Below are 22481 nucleotides of genomic sequence, written 5' to 3'. Positions count from 1 at the left end.
TTAGCGGTAAGACACCGCACCTGACCCGCTAACGTGCGGTGAAGAAGCACCCGTACAGCCGCTGATAAACCCACGTGCACTGAGCTGTGCTGCAAACATCCACTGCAGGCCAGGGGTCCCAGCACACTCACTCTCAGTTCTGTAGCACCCGTGATGGGAAGCAGGGACCTATTTATCAAGGAACACTTTAACTGGAGCCAAGCAACAGCTGGGACCACCAGGTGAGCAGTGGGTGCAAAGCAAGGTGGGAAATGAAGCAGCAGTTTCAAATAGGGGCACGTGAACAGCAAGTAGAGCAGGAAAAAGAATATGAGCTTGGGATACATGAGGATTGTTAAAGAACAGCAGGCTACTGAATAGCTAGTAACCCAAGGGCTTGGAAGGTGGGAATAGAGGTAGTATGAGCAGCTTCTGTAGGGTGGTCTTAATAGCCTGGTGTGGTTAGAAGAGCTGTGGGTGAAGGTGGCTAAAGCATGGAGGGCTTTACATAGCTAGCAGCGAGAGTGCTGCATCTGCTCAGACCTCTGTAAAAGCCCTGTGTGGAAAGGAGTAAATGGCTCTTCTGCAGAGCTGAGAGCACTGGGACACACGAGCCCTGGAAATAGCCTCAGTTTTACTTTACAGTAGACAAACACTGTTTTTTTCAGCAGGTTTTCTGTTGTCATAGGAACCCAGTGGCAGGGAGGCAGAGGTTGGGCCATGTGAGAGATGCTGTATGAGTGCCAGATCTTCCTCCTGCCCAGCAGGTGGGAATGTGCTGTTCTGGGTCAGCTAAACCTGCGTCCTGCTCGGCGCTGGGGTCCCGAGCCTGGCTGGGAGCGGGGGGAGCCCCGAGTCCTAGTCCTCTCGCGTTAGCTCCTCGCTTCTCCGCAGGCTGCCTGTTTATTAATAGCCTGGCATGGCTGCGAGGGGGTTGGGTTTCCTTGATGAGCGCAGGGAGAGTGACAAAGCACCTGTCGCGGGAAGGGGATGTTGTACCGCACTCGGTGGCTCTGCTGGACCCCCGGGAAGATCCAGTCAGGAAACCCACCTGGCTGGAAAGCCCAGGCAGGGGACGGGGCAGGGCGCGCCCGCCAGCTGTAGACCCCCCTCCCCGCCTCCGCCAGCCGGGACGAGCCTTCCCCCGAGCGGCTTCTGGCCGCTGCCCCCCCGCCGGGGGCTCTGCCAGCGCCGGGGCCGCCGCTCGCCGCCCGCGGAGCCACCGCGGGCCGATGCGCGTCCGCGCTGCGGCGCGGCCCCCCCGCCCGGGGCGGAAGGCGGGGCGGGGCGGGGTCCCGGCACGGCTCGGCACGGCTCGGCATGCTGCTGCGGGTGCGCACCGCCGTGGCGCAGCTGGTGGCGGGGCTGGGCGCGGGCGCGCACCCCCCCGCGGAGCCCCGGGGCGGTGGGGAGGGGGCGTCGCCGGCGGGACCCCCGTTCTGCCGGCCGGCGTTCCTGCAGCTGACGCCCGAGGAGCTGCGCCGGGCCGACGACCACGCGGGCCGGGCGGTGCAGAGCCCCCGCGACGGCCGCCGCCGCCTGCCCTGGAGCACGGGCTACGCCGAGTGAGCGGGGCCGGGGCCGGGGGGCGCCGGGCGGGGGTCTGCGGCCCGGGGAGGGCGGGGCGGGGCGGGCAGCGCAGGGCGCCGGAGCGGGATCCTCGGGAGCTAAAGTGGGTCGCAGCCCGCCGGCGGTGAACTCGTTGGCTTCCGCAGGAGCTGGGAAGCTTGTGCCGGGAACGGTGGCGGCGTGGGCTCGGGCTCGTCCCCGTCCCGAGGGTTTGAGCTGTGATGGCTTTTTTGTGCTCATCTGCGCGGTACCGGTGACGCTGATGGGGAACTGCCACCGAGGGCTGAAGGAACTGCTGCAGGACCCCGGGGGGAGGAGGGGGTTGAAGCTGTCTTTGGGATGGGACCTGACTTCAACTTCCCCTTGGAGGGCCTGATCCTCTTCTTCTTTTACTTGCTGCCAGTTTCACCCTTAACTGAAGGCCGATGGAGAAGGTCAGGCTCTGAAGGCCACCTTTGCTGCGCAGTGCTGTCAGTTCACACCCCCATCCCTTGCTCAGGCCGGCCTTCCTGATATCTTAGGGAGCTTTCTGAGATACTAGTTTGCCCCAGGAGATACTGGGATAGGAGTACCTGGGGCAAAACCCACCCTCTGCTCGGTGCCGAGGCTTCCCTTCCATCTCCCAAGACTTGTTTCTGCAAACCACTTGAAAAATCTGTGCCCACAGAGCTCATCCTGTTGTGGATGCTTACAGCTTCCTCCCGTGAGCAGGTTTTGCAATCTAGACCTGAAATCTGCTGTGCCAGCATAGGTTGTGAAAACTTAGTGTGAATCTTTTTGCAAAAGTTCTGCTGGTTTAATGTTCATTGCCTTCTCCCCTCCTTCTCTGAGGCACCTGCTCCCTCTGAGAGGTGCTGGGTGTGATGGGACGTGGATGAGGCTGTAATCCTGTCCATGAGTCCCAGCTGGGGGTGTGTGCATTGAGGCTGGTCCAGGTTTTCAGGCAATAGTTCTGCATGGGGCAGTGGTGGGGACCTTCAGCAAAACCAGCTTTTTCTGGTCACCTCCCTTGGTGGATGGCTGGATGGCCGCTCTACCCTGGACCCATCTGTGTTGGTGGGAGCGAGCACTGCTGCTGGTACCAGATCAACCCATGCAACTGGTCTGGGACATCTGCTCGCCTGGCTGCCGCTGCCCCAGGCGGGACAGGAGCATCCACAGAGAGCATCCCCCAGGATGTGGGGGAACAAATGGGGGCCGGTGGGATGAGGTGCTGCGAGGTGGCTTCTGCTGGAGCGTGGTGTGAAAAAGGAGCCTTCATACCTTGTTTCCTTCTGGCAGGGTGATAAATGCAGGGAAGAGCCAGCACAACGAGGACCAGGCATGCTGCGAGGTGGTGTTTGTGGAGAGGAGACCCAGCCTGAGGGGCCGGCTGCCATCCCGGGAAGGCAGCGGAGAGCTGGACGGGGTGAGAGCTGGGGCAGCATGCACAGGCAGGGACATGGCAGAGAGGATGCCCAGTGGCAGGACACGAGATGGGGCCCATGGTGATGTGTGCACACTGCTGCTTCCCTGGGGATTCCCTTGGTTCCCAGGTCAGCTGCCCCTGCTCCCTGCCAGCTCTGCTATCATCCCTGCTGGACTACACCAGGGTTGGCTGGCCCAGGGAGACTGCTGGCCCACGTGCCCCGATGGGCTGCAGAGGTGGCTGCCATGCTGGCCCCATCGTGCCTCCTCTTTGGAGGAGCCGGCTGCTGGAGACATGTTGCTGGCAGCACGAGGTGTCTGACGCAGGGCTGGGCTCCAGCCAGGGACCAGCCGTGTCCAGACAGCTTTGACCAGCTGCCCGCATCGCTCCTGCCTGCGCTGGGCTGGGACCTGCGAGCCAGACGCAAAGCCCCATGTCACTGTCCTCAGCTGGTGACCCCAGCTGCTCTGAATTCCCCATCCCGTCTGCTTCCTCACAGGCTCACTTAACCTTCCTTTCTCTCCCTGCAGGGCAGGAAGGGTTTTTATTTCTACTACTGGGCCTTGTTTGACGGCCATGCGGGCAGTGGTGCTGCTGTCATGGCATCCAAGAGGCTCCATCTGCACATCTGTGAGCAGCTCCGGGATCTCGTGGACATCCTGCAGGACCCTTCCCCACCTCCCGTCTGCCTCCTGCATGATGCGAGGGCTGGCCCTGCGGAGCCAAGCCGGGTGCCCCTCACAGAGGATGACAGGGAGGTCCCCCACGATGCTATGCCGCGGTTTCATCTGGAGAAAGCAGTTTCCCATGACAGCCTGGTGATCGGTGCCATCGAGAACGCCTTTAAGGAAATGGTGAGTGAGCCCCTGCCTGCAGGGATGCCCAGGGCATCCCCTGGGAGCATCTCTGCTGCCTGTGTGTACCCTGGCTTGTCCCCTTCAGCAAAAGGCAGCTCTGCAGCAAGTAGGGGGCTGCAGCGAGCGGTCATAGCAGGGCGGGCTCAGAGAGGGCACTGCGATGCTCTCCTGTGTTTTAGGGGTTCAGGACGCAGAGGCTTGGGGCTCCAGGTCTGTGTGGGTGCAAAGGGCTTAGTTGCACTTTGTTCCAGCAGGGCCAGCTGATCCCCTCCTGTCTTGCTCTTTCCTGCCCACTCCACTGCCCTGGTAAAGCCACTTCCCCAGCTGCCCCACAGGACCCCTGCCTGCCCCCCAAGCCCTGCAGCCACCCCTGGGCTGTGTGGGGAAAGGTGCCCGGGCCCCGGCTGGCCGCGGCTCCTCACCTGGAGCAGGTTCTTGGCTTGGTCAGCAGCTGAGGTGCTGTCAGAGCAGCCAGGCACTATTTTGGGCTGGTTGCGGCTTTGCTTGCTGGCGTGGGGCCATGTGCCTGCCCTTGCCTGGAGCTGCTCTCTCTCTCCCCAGGACGACCAGATCGAGCGGGAGCGGGCGTCCCAGCACGTGTCTGGGGGCTGCTGTGCCCTGGCTGCCATCTACCTCATGGGCAAGTTCTACGTGGCCAATGCCGGTGACAGCAGGTACGGCCCCACAGGGCAGCCCCCTCCTTTCACCCCATGACTGGGGAGCATTCCGGCAGAGTAGGGTAGTGCTGGAGGCGTGGCTGGAGCACCCAGCTCCATCTCTGAAGCTGGGCTGTCCTGGGGAGGGCAGAGGCAGCAGGACTGGGCAGAGCCTGCCTGCCCGCATGCCCTGGGGACAGCATGCCCTGCCATGATCTCCACATTTGCCCAGTGCACAGATGGGGCTGCAAAATCACTTCCCAAAATTTGGGACTTGCTCCCTTCTTTCCTGACAGCGTCCTGTCTGCTTCCCAGATGGCTCTGGATCACACCCCAGACCCTGCTGCTGGCGGTGGCCTAGGCTGCAAGTTGGGGAGTGAAAACTGCCCTCAGCAAAGCTTTCAAAAATGTGCAAGAAGTCGTTTTAGGGCACGCTTTATAGCAGTGAACTGTTTCAGGAGAAGGACATGCAAATCTATGTGCAGACAAATTCCATGGGGGCTTGGAGCCTGAGGACTTTGACTGATAACATGCATATCCTTGGGTACATTACTGTAATTGTGCCTGGGTGTCTTCGTTCCCCCCAAGCAATGGCAGGGAGGCAAGTCCACCTTATGCTGAGGGTGAAGCTGGTTTGAATTGCCCTGTATTTACTGCAGGGTTAGCTTGCCCTCAGCAGTGTCAGGCCAGCAAATACTGGCTCTGGTAAATTGTCTGAGGCTGGAGGACATGCATCCAGCTCAGGGACAAAGGAAGAGTAGATCCTTTGTGCCTCTGCTTTTGGGTGCAGGACCTCTCCATGGCAGCAGCGGCCAGGCGCCAGCTGTGCGGGACAGCAGCATGCACAGGATGCTGAGGCTGTAACTGTGCCCCTGGGTGAGGATCTGTGGTCCCTCCTTGGGCATTAGATGCTGCCAGAGCTGGGTTCAACCAGGCCCTGTGTTGTGTGTCCCCCCACCCTGAGAGGGGACCTGCAGCCCTAGGCAGGACAGCAGGTGGGACAGCTGGGCCACCAGTGCTGGAGATCTGTGACTCCCCCCATGACATCCAGAAACATCTCATAATCAGACTTCCTTTTTTTCCTCTTTTTTTTTTTAACACGTCAAACAATCAGACTGGCCCCAGCAGTGAGCTGCAGTGCTGGTGCGGGCTGGGTGCTTGCACCCATGTCCTGCTGCTGCTGGTTTCTGCCTGGCCTGTGTGCGGTTCCCTCTAAGGGAGGGTTCAGCACCTTTGTGCTGCTCCTGTTCTAACCATACCCTGTCCTTTGGTTTGCTCTGCTTCATCCCCCTCTGCCGCATCCTTCTCTTCCATTTTCTCTTCCTCTGTGCCCTTATCCTGCCAGGGGCTGTGGGGCTGGCGGGGGGCGAGCTGCAGCGGAGCCAGCAAGCAGCCCCCCAGCCCAAGGCTGGGAAGGAGGGAAGGGCTTGCACCCCCTAGGCAGGGAATCAGCCCAAGAGAGCTGGGCTTAGCTCCCCCACCATGTCTCTTCTCCTCCTCTCTAATCTCATCCTTCCATGTTTCATTGCAGGGCCATTATCATCCGTAACGGGGAAATCATTCCAATGTCCAGGGAGTTTACTCCAGAGACAGAGAGGCAGAGGCTGCAGCTTTTAGTAAGAAAGACCTTTCTTCTCATTCCTGCTGAACCACCTCCTGGCCCCTTCCCAGCCCTCCATGCTGCCTGCTGGGCTGCCATGGTGGGGTGCTGGGGGTCAAGGGCAGCCCCACAGCTGGGTCCTGCTGATGGCACTTGTCCATCCCAGCCAGCTCGCTGGGAGAGGCACTGGGACGTGGGGAGCTGCCCTGGCTTACTGGCGTGGGGGCATCTCGTGGCTGGTGCAGCCCTGGTTTGCTACGGGGCCAGCACGAGGGGCTGTGCCTGTGAGCCTGACCCGGTCAGGACCTGGGGATCCTGGGCGCTCGGCACGGGGCTGGTTCGGTACAGTTGCATGGAACCAGTTCGGTCCATCTTTCGCTGCTCCTGCCCGGGGAACGGGGAGCATCACCTGCCTGGGCTGCGCACTCACCTGCTGCTGCTGCAGGAGCACCGGGCTGGCTCGTGCAGTGGCCAGGAGGAGCACGACTCTGCTCCTCCACCCACCGTGCTCCCTTGCACGGTCGAAGGAGCCGCAGTGCTTGCGCTGAGTCCTACTTTCTTCCCTGGCTGCTCCCTGGGGAGGCAGGGAGCTGATGCATGCCAGCAGGTTTCTAGCTTTCTTCCTGAAAGCTCCTTCTCCTGCCCGGCCTGGACAAACCTCCCTGTGCCACGCAGGGAGACTTTTTAAGGTTATAAAGACCTCTCTGACGGCAGTGAGGAGAAGGAGGCATTTGTGTTGGAGGAGGTCTTGCTGGATGCGATCTCCTGGCTTGCAGTGTACTTGGAAAAACACTGAGCCATTTTTTCTTGAATCTATTTTTGAATGACCGAGAGGAGGAAACTGCTGTGAGTGGGATCCTCTCCAGCCGGCTGTGATGGGCAGGACGTGGGCAGGGGGCCAGGTGCATGCTTGCTCCACTGCACGGCGCCCAGGCTGTGGTCAGGGCCTGTCCTGAAGTGGGCCGGGGCTCTCCATGCCTCTGCACCAAACCCTCCCATGTTCCTGAGGGCTCTCCTCCTTTCTTTCAGCTCTTTCTTCCTCCATCTGCATTTTCTAGTGTCTCCCTGTTCCTGGTCCCTTGCACGGTGTGCTCCAGGAGGCCCTGGGGCTGCTGGTGCTGCCCCGGGAAGGGGCTCTGTGCTGCTGCTTGTCCCTCATCACGGCTGCAGCTGGGACACGGTTTCTGGAAAGACTCGTCAGCTCTTTTCCTCGGGCGAGTGCCATGCCCTGTGCTGAGCCTGGGGTCCCAGGAGGTTTGCGGCTCTGACTCCTCCTGGGAAAATTCCAGCTTTTCCTGGAATTTGCTAGGTTTTGATCTCTTTTGGAGATCCTTATTTGCCAAAACTCCTCATGCAAAAGCTTAACCTTCTTGCTGGGTGGTGGCATGGCTGTCCCCAGCTCTGGGCATAGCACAAACAGGTGGTTTGAAGCTGCTTCACCACTGCCTGTTGGGGTTGCAGCAGAGCAGCCGGTGTTATTCCCACCACGAAATGCTGTCGCCGAGGTCCTGGCAGGCTGGTGGGTCCCATGCCACAGTGGCCGGTGAAGTGCTGCTGCATGGATCCTGCTCTCCTGGCCCTGCAGCTGAGCTGCGGCTTCTTCCCGCAGGCGTTCCTGAGGCCCGAGCTGCTGGGGAAGGAGTTCACCCACCTCGAGTTCCCCCGCAGGATCCAGCCCAAGGAGCTGGGGAAGAAGATGCTGTACAGAGACCAAAACATGAATGGCTGGTAACCCCCCCAACTCGCCTGGCAGGCTCCGTGCCAAGGGGCAGCACTGGGGTCCCACTGCACATGGGTGCCTGGCTCCAGCATCCCTTCCCATGGGGCAGGGCGGGGCTGTGGCACACTGGGTACCGAGACTTAAAAAAAAGGGATTTTGTCCCAGGGGATGCTGTGTCCTGAGTGGGCAGGGGAGGTGCTGGAAGCCTTCACCTGCTGACGTTTTGTCTCTGACTTATTTTAAACCAGGGCTTACAAAAAGATAGAAGAGGATGACCTGAAGTTTCCACTTATCTATGGGGAAGGCAAAAAGGTGAAGTGCTTTGGCAGGAGGTGTGTGTGGGTCGCTTCCTGCCTGCCCTCACTGAATCAGGAGTTTCCAGCCCGTTTTTGCTAGTGCTGTTGCTGCTCCAGTGCCACCAGTTCTCAGGTGGGAATGGAGGTGGAGATGAAGCAGCTTAAAGTTTTCTTTTGATTTCGCCATTCTCCAGGCTCGGGTGATGGCCACAATTGGGGTCACACGGGGTCTGGGAGACCATGACCTCAAGGTGTTCAGCTCCAACGTCCACATCAAGCCTTTCCTGTCCTGCTTCCCGGAGGTGAGTGTGGCTGCCAGCCACTCCATGCCCAGGGGCTCCTGCAACGGCTGGAGCCGGTCAGGGTGACCAGATCTGTGGTGCACCCAGCGCAGCAGGAGCCTGCTCTGCCTCTCTGCCCCTCACCCTCACGTCTTGCCCCATTGCTTGCCAGGTCAGAGTTTACGACCTCACACAGTATGAGCACTGCCCTGACGATGTTCTGGTCTTGGGCACTGATGGGCTCTGGGATGTCACCAACGACAAGGAGGTGGCTGGCGTGGTGATGGAGGTGCTGACGAACTATGAGCCCAATGACCCGTGCAGGTGAGTTCCGAGCAGGCAGGGGGATGAGCGTGTCCTTCACTAACACCTCCCCTTGGCCTCGCTCCTTGGAGCAGTGTCGTGGCTGTGCATCCTTCTGGCCTTTGGGCTGGTGCTGTTGCTCTGCAGTGTGCAATGCTTCCCTGGATGTGTGTATCTGAGCTCAGATCTCTCCTCTCCAGGGGGCCCTTTCCTGCACCTCTAGCTCCTCCACCTTCTCCTTCCTTGTAAGGGACTGCAGGATGCTGCAACAGGGAGTCTCGTGGGGTCTGGGCTTTCTGCTGAGCTGTGCTGTGCTGTGCCCCCCAGGTATACCATGGTGGCCCAGGAGCTGGTGGTGCGGTCCAGAGGGGTGCTGAAGGAGCGGGGCTGGCGGCTGGCCAATGACAAGCTGGGCTCTGGCGATGACATCTCTGTCTTCGTGATCCCTCTGGGTGGCCCAGGCAACTACACATGATGCCCAATGACCCCAGGGCAGCGGGGCTTGCCTTGCCTGGATGAAGATGAGCAGGACACTTGACGCTGCCTCGGGGCCACCTCTCCCCCAAGCACTTGTTTCCTGAGCCGACTGTGAGAAGAGTAAGAAACCTGGAGCCTCTGTCTGTGCCCCTGCCTAGAGCATCCCCCTCCACCTGCTTGCATCCCAGCCCTGGGTGGAGATGGAAAGGCCTTGGACAGAGAACGGGGACTGGGGTCGAGGGATTTTTTTTCATGCTGCCACTTTCTTGATTGCTGTGAAAAGCCAAAAGGCTCCCTGGCTTCTTGGTGCATCCTTTGCATCTCACCCTGGGCCTGGGGGTGCTGGTTCCAGCAGTGTGCAAGAGCTGTCAGGCTGGTGGGGCACTCATACCTGGGGATGTGCGTACTTGCTGCTGCTGCAATCATCTCCCCCTGCCCTGTGGCACTTGCACCGGTGACACCAAAGCTGCTGCTGGGGCTAGGTGCTGGGGCTAGGATGGGCAGTGGTCTGGGGTGAAGCCCTGCCGGCAGCTGGGCAATGCTCAGCATGGCATAAGTCGAGCTGAGGGTGGTGTGGTGGTGGGTGAGCACCACAACTGACATCCCAGCTTTGTGCTTGCCCTCTCCAGCCCCTCACATCTACATCCCAGCCATGCACCTTGTTTCAGTCTCCAGTTTGGGAGGATGGGGCAGTGCTGGTTTGCTGCGGTGCACTGAGAGCCCCTGGGAGGGAATGAGCATTGTTGCACTTGCACTGGCTGTGCCACGGGTTCTGCCCCCACCCTTCTTCATGCCTTGGATCACTGCTGTGTTTCTGGAGCCAATTATTTATTACTGTCTGGAGAGCTGAGCTGGAAATTGTCTAAGTCCTTTCTTGGTGTGGAGAGTCTGTATGAATATATGTCTGTATTTTTGAGCAGTTCTAAGTTGGCCACTGCTGAGCAGCAGTTGCACGCAGGGCAGCCCTATTCAGCCAAGCTTAACAGCTTAAACGTGCTGCATGGATCTGCTTAGCTGAGGGCTGGAAACCCACAATAAAAGCAGCTTGGTTGTGACTGGGGGGGGGGGGGGTGTGTGGGGGTGGTGCGGGGGAGACAACTCCCTCCTTTTTCTTAATAATCTCAAAGCTGGTGCTGAGCAGAGCTGTAGCAGCAGTTGATCTCTGTGCAGGATCTTATTTTATATCGCACATACCACTGACCTGAAGGATGCATTTCCTGGAGCTCTGCAGTGTGTTGCATCCTCCCAAAACATGAGGGACGATCCCACCCTGGCACTGTGGTGACGGGGAGAGCTGCGCCATGGTCCCTTGTTTTGGAAAAGCTCCCTGGCACCAGCAGTTTGTGTCCTGCTGTCCTGGGTGCAGCCAGCTCTTGTCAAGTGTCACCTTTGGTGAATGTTGTTTGTCTCTTGTAATCAGTGAGATGTAAATAAACTGGGTGCACTTAATGGGAAGTGAAAGCTATCCAGTGAGATTTTAACCTATTGACATCTGTGCTGAAGGAAGCAGGGAGCAATACTGGAGCTGGGAGCATGTCCTCACATAGCACTGTGTGTTTAAATAAAGGTTTTGCCACTCGGAGTCCCACTTCAAAGTCTTTCTTGCAGTGCTCCTGCAAAGAAGACTTACCTAAAAGCCAATTAGCTCTGATTAATTTATGTAGGCAGGCTCGGTAGCGAATAGGCCCAGGCAGGGCCATGTGAGATGCTGTCCCTCTGCCCTTGGCCCTGGCCAGACCCCATGGACTATCCCTGCCTGGGGTGGGCTGGGGGGGGTCGCAGCTCCCCACAGCAGGCTGGGGGACAGTGGCAATGGCCAGCCTGGTGGGGAAGGGTCGCAGGGTGGGTCATTAACCCAAACAACAACCTGGCTGCTGAGCGCTGTATTGGGCTTGGATGGGGACTGAAAACCAGCAGGCATCAGCCTGGCCCCCCCTGGCTGCTCCCTGGTGTAGGCAGTGCCAGGGCACAGGCAGGGATGGGAGGGGAGGAAAGGCTAATGGTTTTCCTGCCCATGGGGTCCCTCCTTCAGGAACGGGTGGGCTGTGGATGGGGACACAGCTCTGCAGGTTATGGCTCCCATGGATGGGACTGTTAGGGAGGCAGGACCCCTCTCCTGGTGTTCAGGCATCCCAGCAGCAGCTTCCCCTGCCTCTAGGCATCCCTGCTGTCCCAGGTCCCCCTGACTGTTACCCTTGTGCTCCTGATGCTCACACATGTTTTCCCCACACCTCCAGCCCCCCCTACTTGTTCGCACAGCCCTCTTCCCCTGGCACAATGTTCTTTGTGCTGGTGGCTGAGGACTGGCTCTGCTTTTCCAGGTCACTGCTTGGGAGCTGCTGGGTAAGGCGAGGAGGCAGAGGCTGCATTTAAAGCTTCCTCTGTAGTTCCCTTTTTTCACTAAGGAAACATTTCCTTTGGAACCAGCTCCTGGCCTGGGGCTTGATAAATTAAGAAAAATTGTCTCCGAGCCCTTAAAATAGCAGCAGTTTATGAGCCTGGGTCTGGGCCAGGACCCTGGGGCTGCCTTTCCCTGGCTGTGTGACAGGGACTCAGCCCTGCAGCTGGGGCGTCACAGGGAGCAGCCACCCGTCCTCCCGTGGTAGGCAAGGAGAGCCGGAGCCCCTGCCTGCGGCACTGGGGTCATCTCGGTGTGGGGTCCGACGGGTCACAGACCCCCTCTGCCAGTGCCCCTGCGGAGGGGAGACAAGACCCTGGGGACAGGGCATGTCCTTCGCAGCTCCGCTGTGCCTGTTACGGTGGGGAACGGGGCCTTTCCTGGGGACAAGGAGCCGACTGGGCAGCGCGAGGGGTTGCAGGGGGGTGCGATGGGGTTCGGGTGCTGGCGCTTGCTGGCATCTGCTGTCCCCGGCTAGCGACGGCTTTGGGCTGCTCCCAGTAACGCTCACGGGGGCAAAGGCGTCTCCTCCAGAGATGCTCCGATGGGGACGGTTGGGTAGGGGGCAAAGCGTGGGGGGTCCTCCCTGGAAGGGTGGGTGGGAGCGGCCGCTCAGCCTCTCCAGCGGCCCGGTCCCTGCCTGCCGGCGGGAGCCCCACCCGGGAAAAGCCGCCGGGGGCGCCCGGGCTGGCGGAGGCCGCGGCTGCCGCCCCGCCCGGCGGCTCGGGGCCGGGCTGGGATCGGCGCCCGGGGGTCCCCGGCGCCGGGAGGGGGGCTGCGGGCTGAGCACGGCTCCGCTCGGCCGGGCTCGGCGCTCCCGCCCCGCCCTCGGCGGGCGGCCCCCGGACGGGGCGGTGCCGGCGGAGCCGCGCTGCGGGGCCGAGGCCGGAGCTGGGACCCGCACCGGGACCGCGCCCGGGGCCGCGGCGGAGAGAGGTGCGGGCTGCGCTCGGGGTGCGGGGCCGGGCGCTGGGGGCACTGGGGGCGGGACGGGACAGGACCGGACCGGACCGGGGCCGGTGCTGGGGACTGGGGTTACTGGTGGGATGTGGGGTTACAGGGGTCTGGGGTTACTGGTGGGGTCTGGGGTTACCGGTACTGGTAAGGTGTGGGGTCGGAGCTGTGATCTGGGGGAACTGGTGGGGTTTGGGGTTACTGGTGGGGTCTGGAGTTACTGGTGCTAGTGGAGTGTGAGGTCAGAGCTGGGGTCTGGGGGAACTGGGGTCTGGAGTTACTGACACTGATATGGGGTGGGGTCAGAGCTCGGGTCTGCGGGAACTGGGGTGTGGGGTTACTCGTGGGATCTGGGGCTACTGGTGGGGTGTGGTGTCAGTGCTGGGGTGGGCTCTGGGGCACTGCTGGGGCAGCCGGGCATGGGGGGTGGGTGCCCCAGCCAGGCTGGGTGGAGCACAGCGGGACGGGAACCAGGATGGGATGGGTGTGCCAGGGATGGGATGGGGGTCCCTGCCTGTGGGGTGGGGATGTGTCAGCGGCAGTTCGGCCACCGCGAGTCATCCCCCAAGGGTGGCCTTGGACTGCAGGTCCCGACTCGTGGATGCTGCCCAGACAGGGCTCCCCACTGCCTCCCAGCCCGTGACTGACAGGGCCAGGCTAGGGTGAGAGCCCAGGAGCTGCTGCCCCGTCCCGCCGTCCCTCCCCACTGCCCCTGCTCCAGCAGCATCCCCATGCACGGCCTCGCTTGTGGAGCGGCTGCTCTGTGTTTTCTTCAGAAAAAGGAAAAAAGTTCCCTTTGCTTACTGCTGAGCTCATTTTTAAACGTTTATATTAGGGGGGCTTGCGGGGATGCGGGGAGGAGAAATAATTGTGTAATGTCTTAGAAGCAGGGAGCATTCCAAAAGCATGACTGCGTGGCCCGTTCCAGCACTAACAGTCCGCAGCCAAACCTTCCCAGCGGCCGCCAGGGCCCCTCAGCCCAGCTTCAGCCTCTCGACACCCGCGGGGAAAGAGCAGCGTGATCTCGGGCTGCTCCGCCGGGCATCGGCACAGGGATGCGCTGGGAGCCGGGACCCAGCTGAGCCACCCGGGCCAGGCAGCAGCTCTGCCGCATCCCCAGCAATTCCCCTCGTGAAACCGGAGACAGGAAGGTAGCGGCTCTAGCTGTGTTTTGCTGAGACCAGTTGCATTTTATTTTCATTTTGCCAAGCGCCTTTAGCTGTCCCAACAGCTTCAATTTATGTTCAGCTCCTCCTTCCCAGCTACAAGTACTGTAGGTAGAGACCGTGTGAGATTTTACGGGCTTTAAATTGAATCCATGTTCCTGACAGCTACAGCTTCTCCAGGGAAAATAAGCCAAGTCACTGTCTTCCAACAGGTTATCAGGAGCGTTTAACCAGGCTCACCTCCTAACTTGCTGTTTACACTGGAGAGGCGTATTGACATGAAAAGTAAGGAATGTATTAGCAAATACTGATTGGCCCTGGGGCAGCAGCAGTCAGGCATTGCATGAGTACAGGCATCTGCTGAGATTGTGGCATGTTATTTGAAGCTTTCAGCAAGACACTTGTACTGCTGTGAGTCTGGGAAGGCTGTCATTTCTGTGGGAGGTAAAATAAGAACATGGCATGATGTCCTTTGGAAAAGGCAGGCAGTGTTTTCCCACAAAGCTCAAGCATTTGTGGTTCAAGCTTTGTTAAGGCTTTCAAATTCTTCTGTTCCAAGTCCTTTTCTCTGTTTTGCTTCTGGATGTTTTTGTGGGATTTAGCAAAGAAAACAAGCCAGCTTGGCTGCTCTGCTCCGGGTCTGGGTTGGGACAGTTGCCCTTTGCTGCTGTGCTAGAACATGCTTTAACCCAGGCTGCTGATTGTGCCCAGAGAATAACTCATAATTTTAGAAGAAAATTGGTAAGCTGAGTTTGAGCTCACCATTTGGATGTGGCAAGTCTAGGTGTGAAGGCTTCACGTGGCTTTCCCAGGGGTAAATACAGATGCTTTCCTCAGTGCCGGGTAGTTTTGGCAACGGTGGGGCAGGATGGGGAGGCTTGGAGCAGTGGGAGCCGGTGTTGCCAGTAGGTGTGGGTTGTGCTCTGGGTGTCAGCGATGGTTGTTGGCGTGAGTGAGGGCTGGAGGCTGGTCTCCTCTGTGCTACACAGAAATGCCCAGCTTGGCCTGCCGGGGGGCTGTGTGGGCATGAAATTGCAGATGCTGCTGTGCCAAAACCAGCGCCGCTTTGATCGTCTCGAAGCTGGAATCTGCCGGGAGCTCAGAGCCCAAGTTCTGCCCGGGCTGTTGCGTTTCCCTCTGGCATTGCTCTTTGCTTCAAGCCTTTTAGGAACTTTTTTCTGCTTCAGTATGAGAGTCCCTCAGATACCCGAGACACTTGCCAAGATGCTTGCCCTGTGCTACCTTGGTCATGGTTTAGATATCTCAGAAAATTAAGTTCCCCTTGATGGGCGAACCTGTCAGATTTTAATTTGGAAGTTTATTTTCTTTTTCATTGCACCAGTTGTGCCAACAAGTGCTACCAGCTAAAACTGTTTCTGTTGTGAAACAGCACTGCAGGGCTTTCTGCTGGGAATTCATGCAAAGAACCTTGTCCCTCTGCCACCCCATGCCCAAACACCTTCCATGCCCTTCCAATTACTTGAACCTGGGGACAGCTGTAGCCTTGACATACACCTTGGTGGGCTCCCTGCTTATGCTGATCCAAGCTGTGACATGTTGGTGAGGTGGGAGGAGAGCTGCTCCCAAGGGGGTCCGGGGGAGGGACCCCCGTGCCCCCAGCCTCTGGGACTCTGGCAGTGTCTGTGGTGGCCCAGGGCTGTCCAAAGCAGCTCTTGTTTGCCCAGCAGCACCTCGCCGGGGTCCTGTCCCAAGGTGCCCTCGCCTGGCTCGCTCGGGTGGTGGCAGCAGCCCTGTGCACACACACAGCCATGTTTAGAAGTGGAGACAGCCTGTGCTTGGCTGCACTGGTTAGAAAACATTTTCTGTGTTCCCTGCTAGTGTTCTGTGCTTTCTGGATGCTGCGAGCTGCCTTAGGTCTCGTCTGTATTTCAGGTTGCACAACCTGAACCGAAGGCATGCGTTTTGGCGTTTTTGAAATCCAGTTGCACGCCTCGTGGCTGTTGTAGCCTTGAGCCCGGTCTGTGCCATGTTAGCCCAGCTCCTTCCCAAACAGGAGTTAAACTGAAACAGTCCAACCGAGCACTTGAATGCTTTAAAGTTTAGTAGAGCTGAAGACACAGCAATATCAGGAAAATGTTGGTCTGTTCAAGAGAGGTGGTTTTCCTTCTGTGGTTGTGTTGCACTGCCAGGGGGTCCGGGTGGGTGCCTGGGCTTTGGGGTGACAGCAGGCTGCTTGTTCCCTGAGCCTCTGGTCTCAGGGGAGCAACCACAGAGCTGCTGGGGCAAAGGCGTATTTGCTAATCTTCCAACAGGCAGCCTGGAAGGAGATGCTTTGGTGGCTGCTGTGCAAGGCAGGAACACCAGCCCCGGGTCTGTTCTCCCATCTCTGGCCATGAAGGTCCCCAGGGCAATCCTAGTGGCTGCACAAGCGGTGCCTGGAGCTTTTATGCTCCTCCTTGCTCTGCTCTCCTGGACAAGGTGCTCTTTCTGGACAAGGAGATTTTGTTTGGAGCCAGATGGCTGCTGGGCTGGGGGGCAGTGGGGAGCTGGCCCTGCCATGCTGGCAGCACTGAGGGTGTCCCTGTGAAGGGGGTGTCCCTGTGAAAGGGTTGCTCCCAGCATGGCTCCATCCCTGCCAGCTCAGCCCTGCCCAGGCTTCGGGGTTATGCCTCCAGCCAGGGCTGTGGGCAGAACAGAAATTCGGCTGGTTTTGCTGATAAGTGGTGTGACAGGTCTGGCCGGGTGGGGCTGTCATCAGCAGCGCCTGGGAATTTCTGCTGTAGAACAAAACCCCTCTGTTGGCTGGGGGTGTGGGGGCTGTGTGTGTGGGGGGGTGGCTCGCGCCTTGCCAAGGAGGTTCATTGAAAGATTTTGCCCCCTACTTGGAGTCCTGCTTCAAAGTGTTAATATCTTTCTCTGCCATTTCCTGAGAGCCCGTAGCAGACACTGGATGATGGACTCATCCTGCTGCCAGAGGAATTCCCTGTTTCCTGCTCAGCAAGAACCTCACATTTTGAGGCACGAAGCTGGGCGAGGCCAATGACACAAGGGCTGCCCTGAAGCCCTGGCTGGTTTTATGGTGATGGCTTTAGATTAGCTGCTTGGAAAGCAGAACAGAGTGATTTGGTTTCATTTTGCAATTTCTTGGTGTGATGAATAGTGAGGCACCTCAAGTGCTGCTCACGCTCAAAACCCACGGTTGCTGCACGGGCCAGGTTGGATTGCCAGCGTGGCTGGGTGGTCTTTGCTGTAACTTGGGGTGGTTAACACTTGGCAGAGTTTAAAATCTGAATTTCCATGTCTTGATGTGGGTGACTGTGTCCTTTTAATCGTTTGGCCTGCCAGCAGCTGTAGTAAAGCTATCCTCCTCAACTTGTCTTCACATTTTCCACTCTCTTTTATCTGCTTGCAATCTGGGAACAGTGCAGAGCCCTTTGCGTCAGGCTCCCCTGTCCCAGGGACCGGCCTCATCCTGCTGAGTGACAGCATCCCCTGGCAGAGGAGCTAGTCCCTCCCCGCACAGAGTGCCGGCAGCCGGTGGCGTTGGTGCTGCACCGGCTGGCTTGTAGGGTGAGGGCACAGATGGGGGCACCTGGCCGGTCGCCGAGGCACACAGTGCTCACAGCCTCCTTGCCCCACTCGCCTTTGCATGCCAGCTCTGGATTAGTAATGGGCTATTTCTGGATGGCTTTTGTGAGTAATGGAATGAATTGTGCTGAGATTTTGGGTGGGGACGGTGCCTCTGCCTGCTGAGTCACCGCTTGGCATCACACAGGGCTTGGGAGCTGTCGGGGCCCAGAGCCATCCCAGGTCAGGGTGGATGATGGAGGCCGTGGGAAGGAGCACTGGGTGCGGCAATGCTGCTCGGTTTGGAGCATCTGCCATCGTCCTCGCGGGACAGCATGCGGGTGCAGGGGAGCTGGCAGCCGTGAGGTGGTCTTGTTTTAGGTCCGATGTCAGGCAGACTGGACACAGGCAGATCCTGCTGTCTGTCTGGGCGCAGGTGTTTATCTCCCCAGGCATCCTCTGTTCCTCACGCTGCAGTTGTGTCTCCTGCGTTGGGTGGATTAGATAGCGGTGTTACCCACACCACCTTTCTTCCTCCATTCATCTCCGAGATACAGAGCTGCAAAGCAGCAGATCACATGTTGCTGTGGGCAAAGGAGTTTCTGTATTAGTAAATAGACTTTTTTGCCCATGAGCTCTCCTTTTACTGTGCTGTGGAGATGATGGCTGGAGAGAGGACGAGCCTTTGGTCAGATGAGAAGGATGGTTGCAATGGGGGATGCATTTCTTGTGTTCTCAGGGTTACACTGTCCCTGACAACTTGCCCTTCTCATGGGGGCAGGAGACAGCAGGCTCCTCCAGCCCTTTTATCTGCCTCTGTAACACAAATGTCACGTCTCCTGAGGATAAGCTCCTGGCCGGCTGCCCATGTGAGGGGCCCTGGGCGTTCCTGGCCCAGCTGGGACAGGCAGGAGCAGGAGGACATGAGGAAAGGGAACAGGAGCTGTGCTGGGGGGGTTTCCCCTCTGTGCTCAGCCCCTGGCAGTGGGACCCTTTGGGCACTTCAAGTTTTTTATTCAACTTCAGCGTTGCACAGATGTGCTCACCCTTTATATAGGTGTGCTGCTCCACTGGGATGTGCACTTTACGCCGAGGCTCCTGGTTGAGGAGTGCCGGCTCCTGCCAGATGTGGCCCTTCATCCTTGCTTTTCTCACTTAACAAGTGCTGGTTTACTATTTTTATTAATTGCTCTGTGGCACTCAGCAGCCACAAACCATTCCTGCTTCATCTTGTGAGGCAAAGTGCTTGTAACCTGGCAGGGGCTGGCATGGGTTTGGGTGAAACCTTTCTCTCTTCTGCCCCATCCACACGATTGGGCAGTTTGGTTTGTGAGAGCTGGGGTGGTCCCTGAGACTTCCCCAGGGTCCATGTGACAGCCCTGGGGAGGTTTCCTCCAGGCAGGAGCTTAGCGTGACCATGACCGTGACCGGCTAAGTATGCAGAGGAGAGGAGCTCCCTTCAGCCTGCTTTTGAAATGCAAGTCAGCCGCTGAGTCTTAATTTCTTAATCCTTCACTTGCGGCTAATTATGATGCAGCCTTACTCGGGCTTTTCTCTTTTCCTCCCTTTTCTGTTGGCGCAGGGTGCGGGTGTGATTGCCCCGGCAGAGGACGGACACCAACGCCTTTGTTAGGGCTCGGTGTCAGTGCCCGATAGGTTTTCCCAGCGCGATCTGCTCCCAGCTCGGTGCATTGCTGTAGGTGTCCTTCCCGCAGAACTGCCCCTTCCAGTCCTGCTGCCCTGGGCAGAGTGGGTTCGGAGAGGGGCAGGGCTGGCTGGAGGACATGGAGCATCCCTGCCTTTGTGAGCAGTTTGCTGGTCACCTACAATTTCCCCCAGCCCACAGACCAGCGTGTGCCTTTCCAGGGATTAAACCCTGAGCTGTCAGTGTGTGTCTTGCCCGGGATTTCTGCAGGGACAGGGAGCTGGTGATGTGCTGAAGGTGCGTAAGGAGTGGGTCAGGCTTTTTGGACTGAAGCATCTGGGAAGCTGGGGATGGGAAAGAGATTTTGGGCCTGAGGTCAGGGAAGGATGTGATCCCACCACGACTGATTTTCTTGTGCCTTGTTCAGACACCACAGCAGGCATTTTGTGGCATTTTCCTGGGTGATTCTCAGGCTCAGCTGTAATCTCCTTTTGAAACTCAAGGATGCAAAGGCAGAGTTTTACTTGGGGCAGAAAGCAGCCTGCTGTACTGTGAGGTTTCAGCTGTTTGCTGAGTGATAGCTGGCAGCTTCTGCTGCTGCCATTGCCAGTGTTGGATCTCCGCGGTTGTGTGGCAAAGACTCCTTTGTCAAATAAGCTGGGATGGGGCCAGCCCAGTGCCAGGTGCCAGGCGTGCAAGTCATGCTCGCTCGGACCTCCTAGAGATCGGTTTGGCAAGTTCCAGCTGCTGATCGGATAACTTGGGAGCTGGTGAGCATGCTTGAGTGAAACTCGGAGTACAGTTTCTGCCCTGAAGAATTCATAATCTTAAATAAAATGTGTGTGTGTGTGTGTGTGTGTGTGTGAGACTAAAGTTGTCAAAAATCCCATTTTCCTGGGGTTGGATGGCAGGGGCGGGAGCCTGGCTGCTCGGTGGGGTGGGTTCATTGTCTTGCACAAGGTCCCTGTGTGCAGCTGCCAGCCCTCACCATGGCTGGGGCATCGGGGTGTCAATTCTCCTGGCTGTGGCTGCAGGATATAAATGGTTCCAGTCAGGCTGGATCTTGCAGTGCCTGTGAGCTGGTGCGTGCGTGGAGGTGTACCTGGCTGGGCTGGGAGAGCCTCTGTCCTGGCAGTCACCAGCTGCTCATGCCAGGTGTGCCCGGGTGTCCGTGTCCAGTGCCCTCCCGGGCAGTCGTTTGAAAGGTTTTGGGGCACGGGGGGCCAGGAGCATGGGCTGCCCATGGCTGCTCTGTCCTCTCACCTGCTCTTGTCCCCGCAGCAATGGCAGCCATCAGGAAGAAGCTGGTGATTGTGGGAGATGGTGCCTGTGGAAAGACGTGTCTGCTGATCGTGTTCAGCAAGGACCAGTTCCCTGAGGTCTACGTGCCCACTGTGTTCGAGAACTACATTGCTGACATAGAGGTAGACGGGAAGCAGGTAAGGGCAGTTGCAGGGTGCTGGAGCTGCTCCCGTCCCCTCGCTCCTGCCCTGTCAGTGCCATCAGCCAGCGCTGCCGCATGGGTCGGTCCGTGCAGCTCGAATTCACCTGCAGTGCTTGGGGGAGCCCCACGGGTCCTGCGTTTCTGGGTCACCCTGAACCTGCCCCAGTTTAAGGAATATTGTAGCTAGAACTGAGGAAGAGAAACCTGCTTGCTCCTGGCCCACCGAGCTGTCTGCAAGCTGCTGAGCTGTGTCACTCTCCCTTCCCAGGTGGAGCTGGCCCTGTGGGACACAGCGGGACAGGAGGACTACGACAGGCTGCGGCCCCTCTCCTACCCGGACACAGACGTTATCCTCATGTGCTTTTCTATTGACAGCCCAGATAGCCTCGGTAGGGAGTGGGGAGCAAGGGGGGGACCTGGGGCTCCCACAGGATTGGGTGCTGCTGCTAAACCCCTTGGGGTCTGGAAAGCCCCCGTGCTGCCCCTCTGGGGGATGTCAGTCCCTCCCTTCCATCTCCTGGCTTTGTGTGTGCTCCAGAAAAATGCAGGGAACTTGCAGGCTTGGTGGAGGTGGTGGGAGAGGAGGATGCTGCAGGGCAAGCTTTCCCTGCTTTCTTATGGGAAAAGCCTGGTGCCGGTTCCTGGGGCTGCGAGGAGGCTGGGAGGGAGCAGCCCCTCAGCTCAGAGGGGTCCGTGTGTGTTGCTTGCAGAGAACATCCCTGAGAAGTGGACACCAGAGGTGAAGCACTTCTGCCCCAACGTGCCCATCATCCTGGTGGGGAACAAGAAGGACCTGCGGAATGACGAGCACACGCGGCGGGAGCTGGCAAAGATGAAGCAGGTGAGGGCAGCCCCGGGGTCCCGCTGTTCTGCTGGCGACCTGCCTCTCCCCGTGCTGCATCCCGGTGCTGGGGGCTGGATGCCCCAAGGGCACTCACTGCGCTTTTGCTGCTGTTTTCTGGTGAAGTTTTCGAATCCTCTTTTTAATGTTTTCTAGGAGCCGGTGAAGCCAGAGGAGGGGAGGGACATGGCCAACAGGATCAATGCCTTTGGCTACCTTGAGTGCTCTGCCAAGACGAAGGAGGGTGTGCGGGAGGTCTTCGAGATGGCCACCCGTGCTGGGCTGCAGGTTCGGAAGAACAAGAAGCGCAGAGGCTGCCCGCTGCTGTGAGCAGCCCGGCGGGCCAGGAGGCAGCTGCCTGCGCCGGCACCCTGCTGCCCCGCACCGTGCGGGGAGGGAGTGCTGGCAGATGGACCTCGTGGTGCCAGTACCTGCCCCGAACCCTCTGCACCAGAGCTGCTGCCCAAGCCTGCAGGTGTCCCTGCGAGGCTGCGGGGCCATGAGGGGCCAGTGCCTTCCGTACCCACTGCTCTCTATGGGCCGGGCATTTGCGTAGCTCCCTGTGTCACCCCGTTTTTGTACCGCTCACCCTGGTTTTGCCTCTCCCATGGGAATTGCCACGGTGTTCGCTCTCCCTCCCCAGCTCCAGGCAGGTGCTGCAGAAGCAGGAGGTGCTGCTGGCTGCTGCCCGCAGCTCACACGTGGGGTCTGCTGTGCCCTCGAGGTGCTCTGCCCACTCCCCTGGGCCATGCGGGCAGTGCACACCAGCTGTATACAGACTTGCCCAGGGCAGCTTTCAGCCCAGTCTGTGTGCAGAGCCAGGCTCAGCCGCTGCTGCAGGGAGCTGGGCTTGGCTGCTGCCAGAAGCGCTCTGCTCCCAGGACCAGTGCTCTGCCCAGCTCTGCCAGTAACACCTTCTTCCAGTCTGCACGGGTCACGGACTTAGCATCGGTAAACTGAACTGCGTAATTGGGAGAATAAATGCAAACTGGTATTTTAGTAATTTAACTCAGCTTGTGTTGCATCCTTCTGGCTGTCCTTTGTGCCCTGTGCTGGTCCAAGCTGCTGCCTGGGGACTGGGTCCATGCGCTGCAGGGTGGGGGCTTGCTTGGCCCCCAGCCCCTCTTGGTTCAGCCCCTGGTGGGGGATCAGGGCTTGTCGCCATGCGCTTGGGTAAGGCCCAGGGAGCAGCTTACGTGGGAAGGGCTGGGCAGGAGTTTCCTAGTTGTACCCAGTCCCTGGTGCAACAGGTGCTGCAGTCACTGCTGGAGCCATCCCTCCTCTTTAACCATCTTGGAGCAGGTCAGGGAGGGCTGCAGCAAGCCTGTCCCTGCTCCGGCAGCCCCAGCTGCAGTGGCA

At 59.0% G+C, this 22481-nt stretch overlaps 2 protein-coding genes and 1 long non-coding RNA gene across 5 annotated transcripts; 2 read left to right on the top strand and 1 right to left on the bottom strand.

The window, feature by feature from the left end:
• Positions 1-79: 79 nt before the first annotated feature.
• On the top strand, positions 80-10728 carry PPM1J (protein phosphatase, Mg2+/Mn2+ dependent 1J). The gene is made up of 10 exons (XM_080367117.1): positions 80-1544; positions 2830-2956; positions 3487-3810; positions 4375-4487; positions 6001-6085; positions 7679-7797; positions 8038-8101; positions 8280-8387; positions 8539-8690; positions 8997-10728. The coding sequence occupies exons 1-10, from the start codon at positions 1300-1302 to the stop codon at positions 9142-9144; spliced, it is 1485 nt and encodes a 494-aa protein (XP_080223243.1). The 5' UTR covers positions 80-1299; the 3' UTR covers positions 9145-10728.
• Positions 10729-12260: 1532 nt separating this feature from the next.
• RHOC (ras homolog family member C) lies at positions 12261-22130 on the top strand. Of its 3 annotated transcripts, XM_080367120.1 has the most exons (7): positions 12343-12480; positions 13877-13949; positions 15938-16103; positions 20119-20276; positions 20550-20670; positions 20992-21122; positions 21279-22130. In XM_080367120.1, exons 4-7 carry the CDS (start codon positions 20121-20123, stop codon positions 21450-21452), a joined length of 582 nt encoding a protein of 193 aa, XP_080223246.1. In that variant the 5' UTR covers positions 12343-12480; positions 13877-13949; positions 15938-16103; positions 20119-20120; the 3' UTR covers positions 21453-22130. The 3 variants fall into 3 exon arrangements, with proteins under 3 accessions (XP_080223244.1, XP_080223246.1, XP_080223245.1); XM_080367119.1 differs by lacking the exon at positions 15938-16103; XM_080367118.1 differs by lacking the exons at positions 13877-13949; positions 15938-16103 and having other exon boundaries at positions 12261-12480.
• LOC308054393 lies at positions 18039-20240 on the bottom strand. The gene is made up of 2 exons (XR_013924092.1): positions 20101-20240; positions 18039-19181 (listed from the first exon to the last, which is right to left on the bottom strand). It is a non-coding gene; the product is annotated as an uncharacterized lncRNA (long non-coding RNA).
• Positions 22131-22481: the final 351 nt, after the last annotated feature.

The sequence above is a fragment of the Falco punctatus genome (assembly GCF_963210335.1).
Source record: "Falco punctatus genome assembly, chromosome: 17".
NCBI lineage: Eukaryota > Metazoa > Chordata > Aves > Falconiformes > Falconidae > Falco > Falco punctatus.
This window is presented reverse-complemented; position numbering and strand designations above follow the sequence as displayed.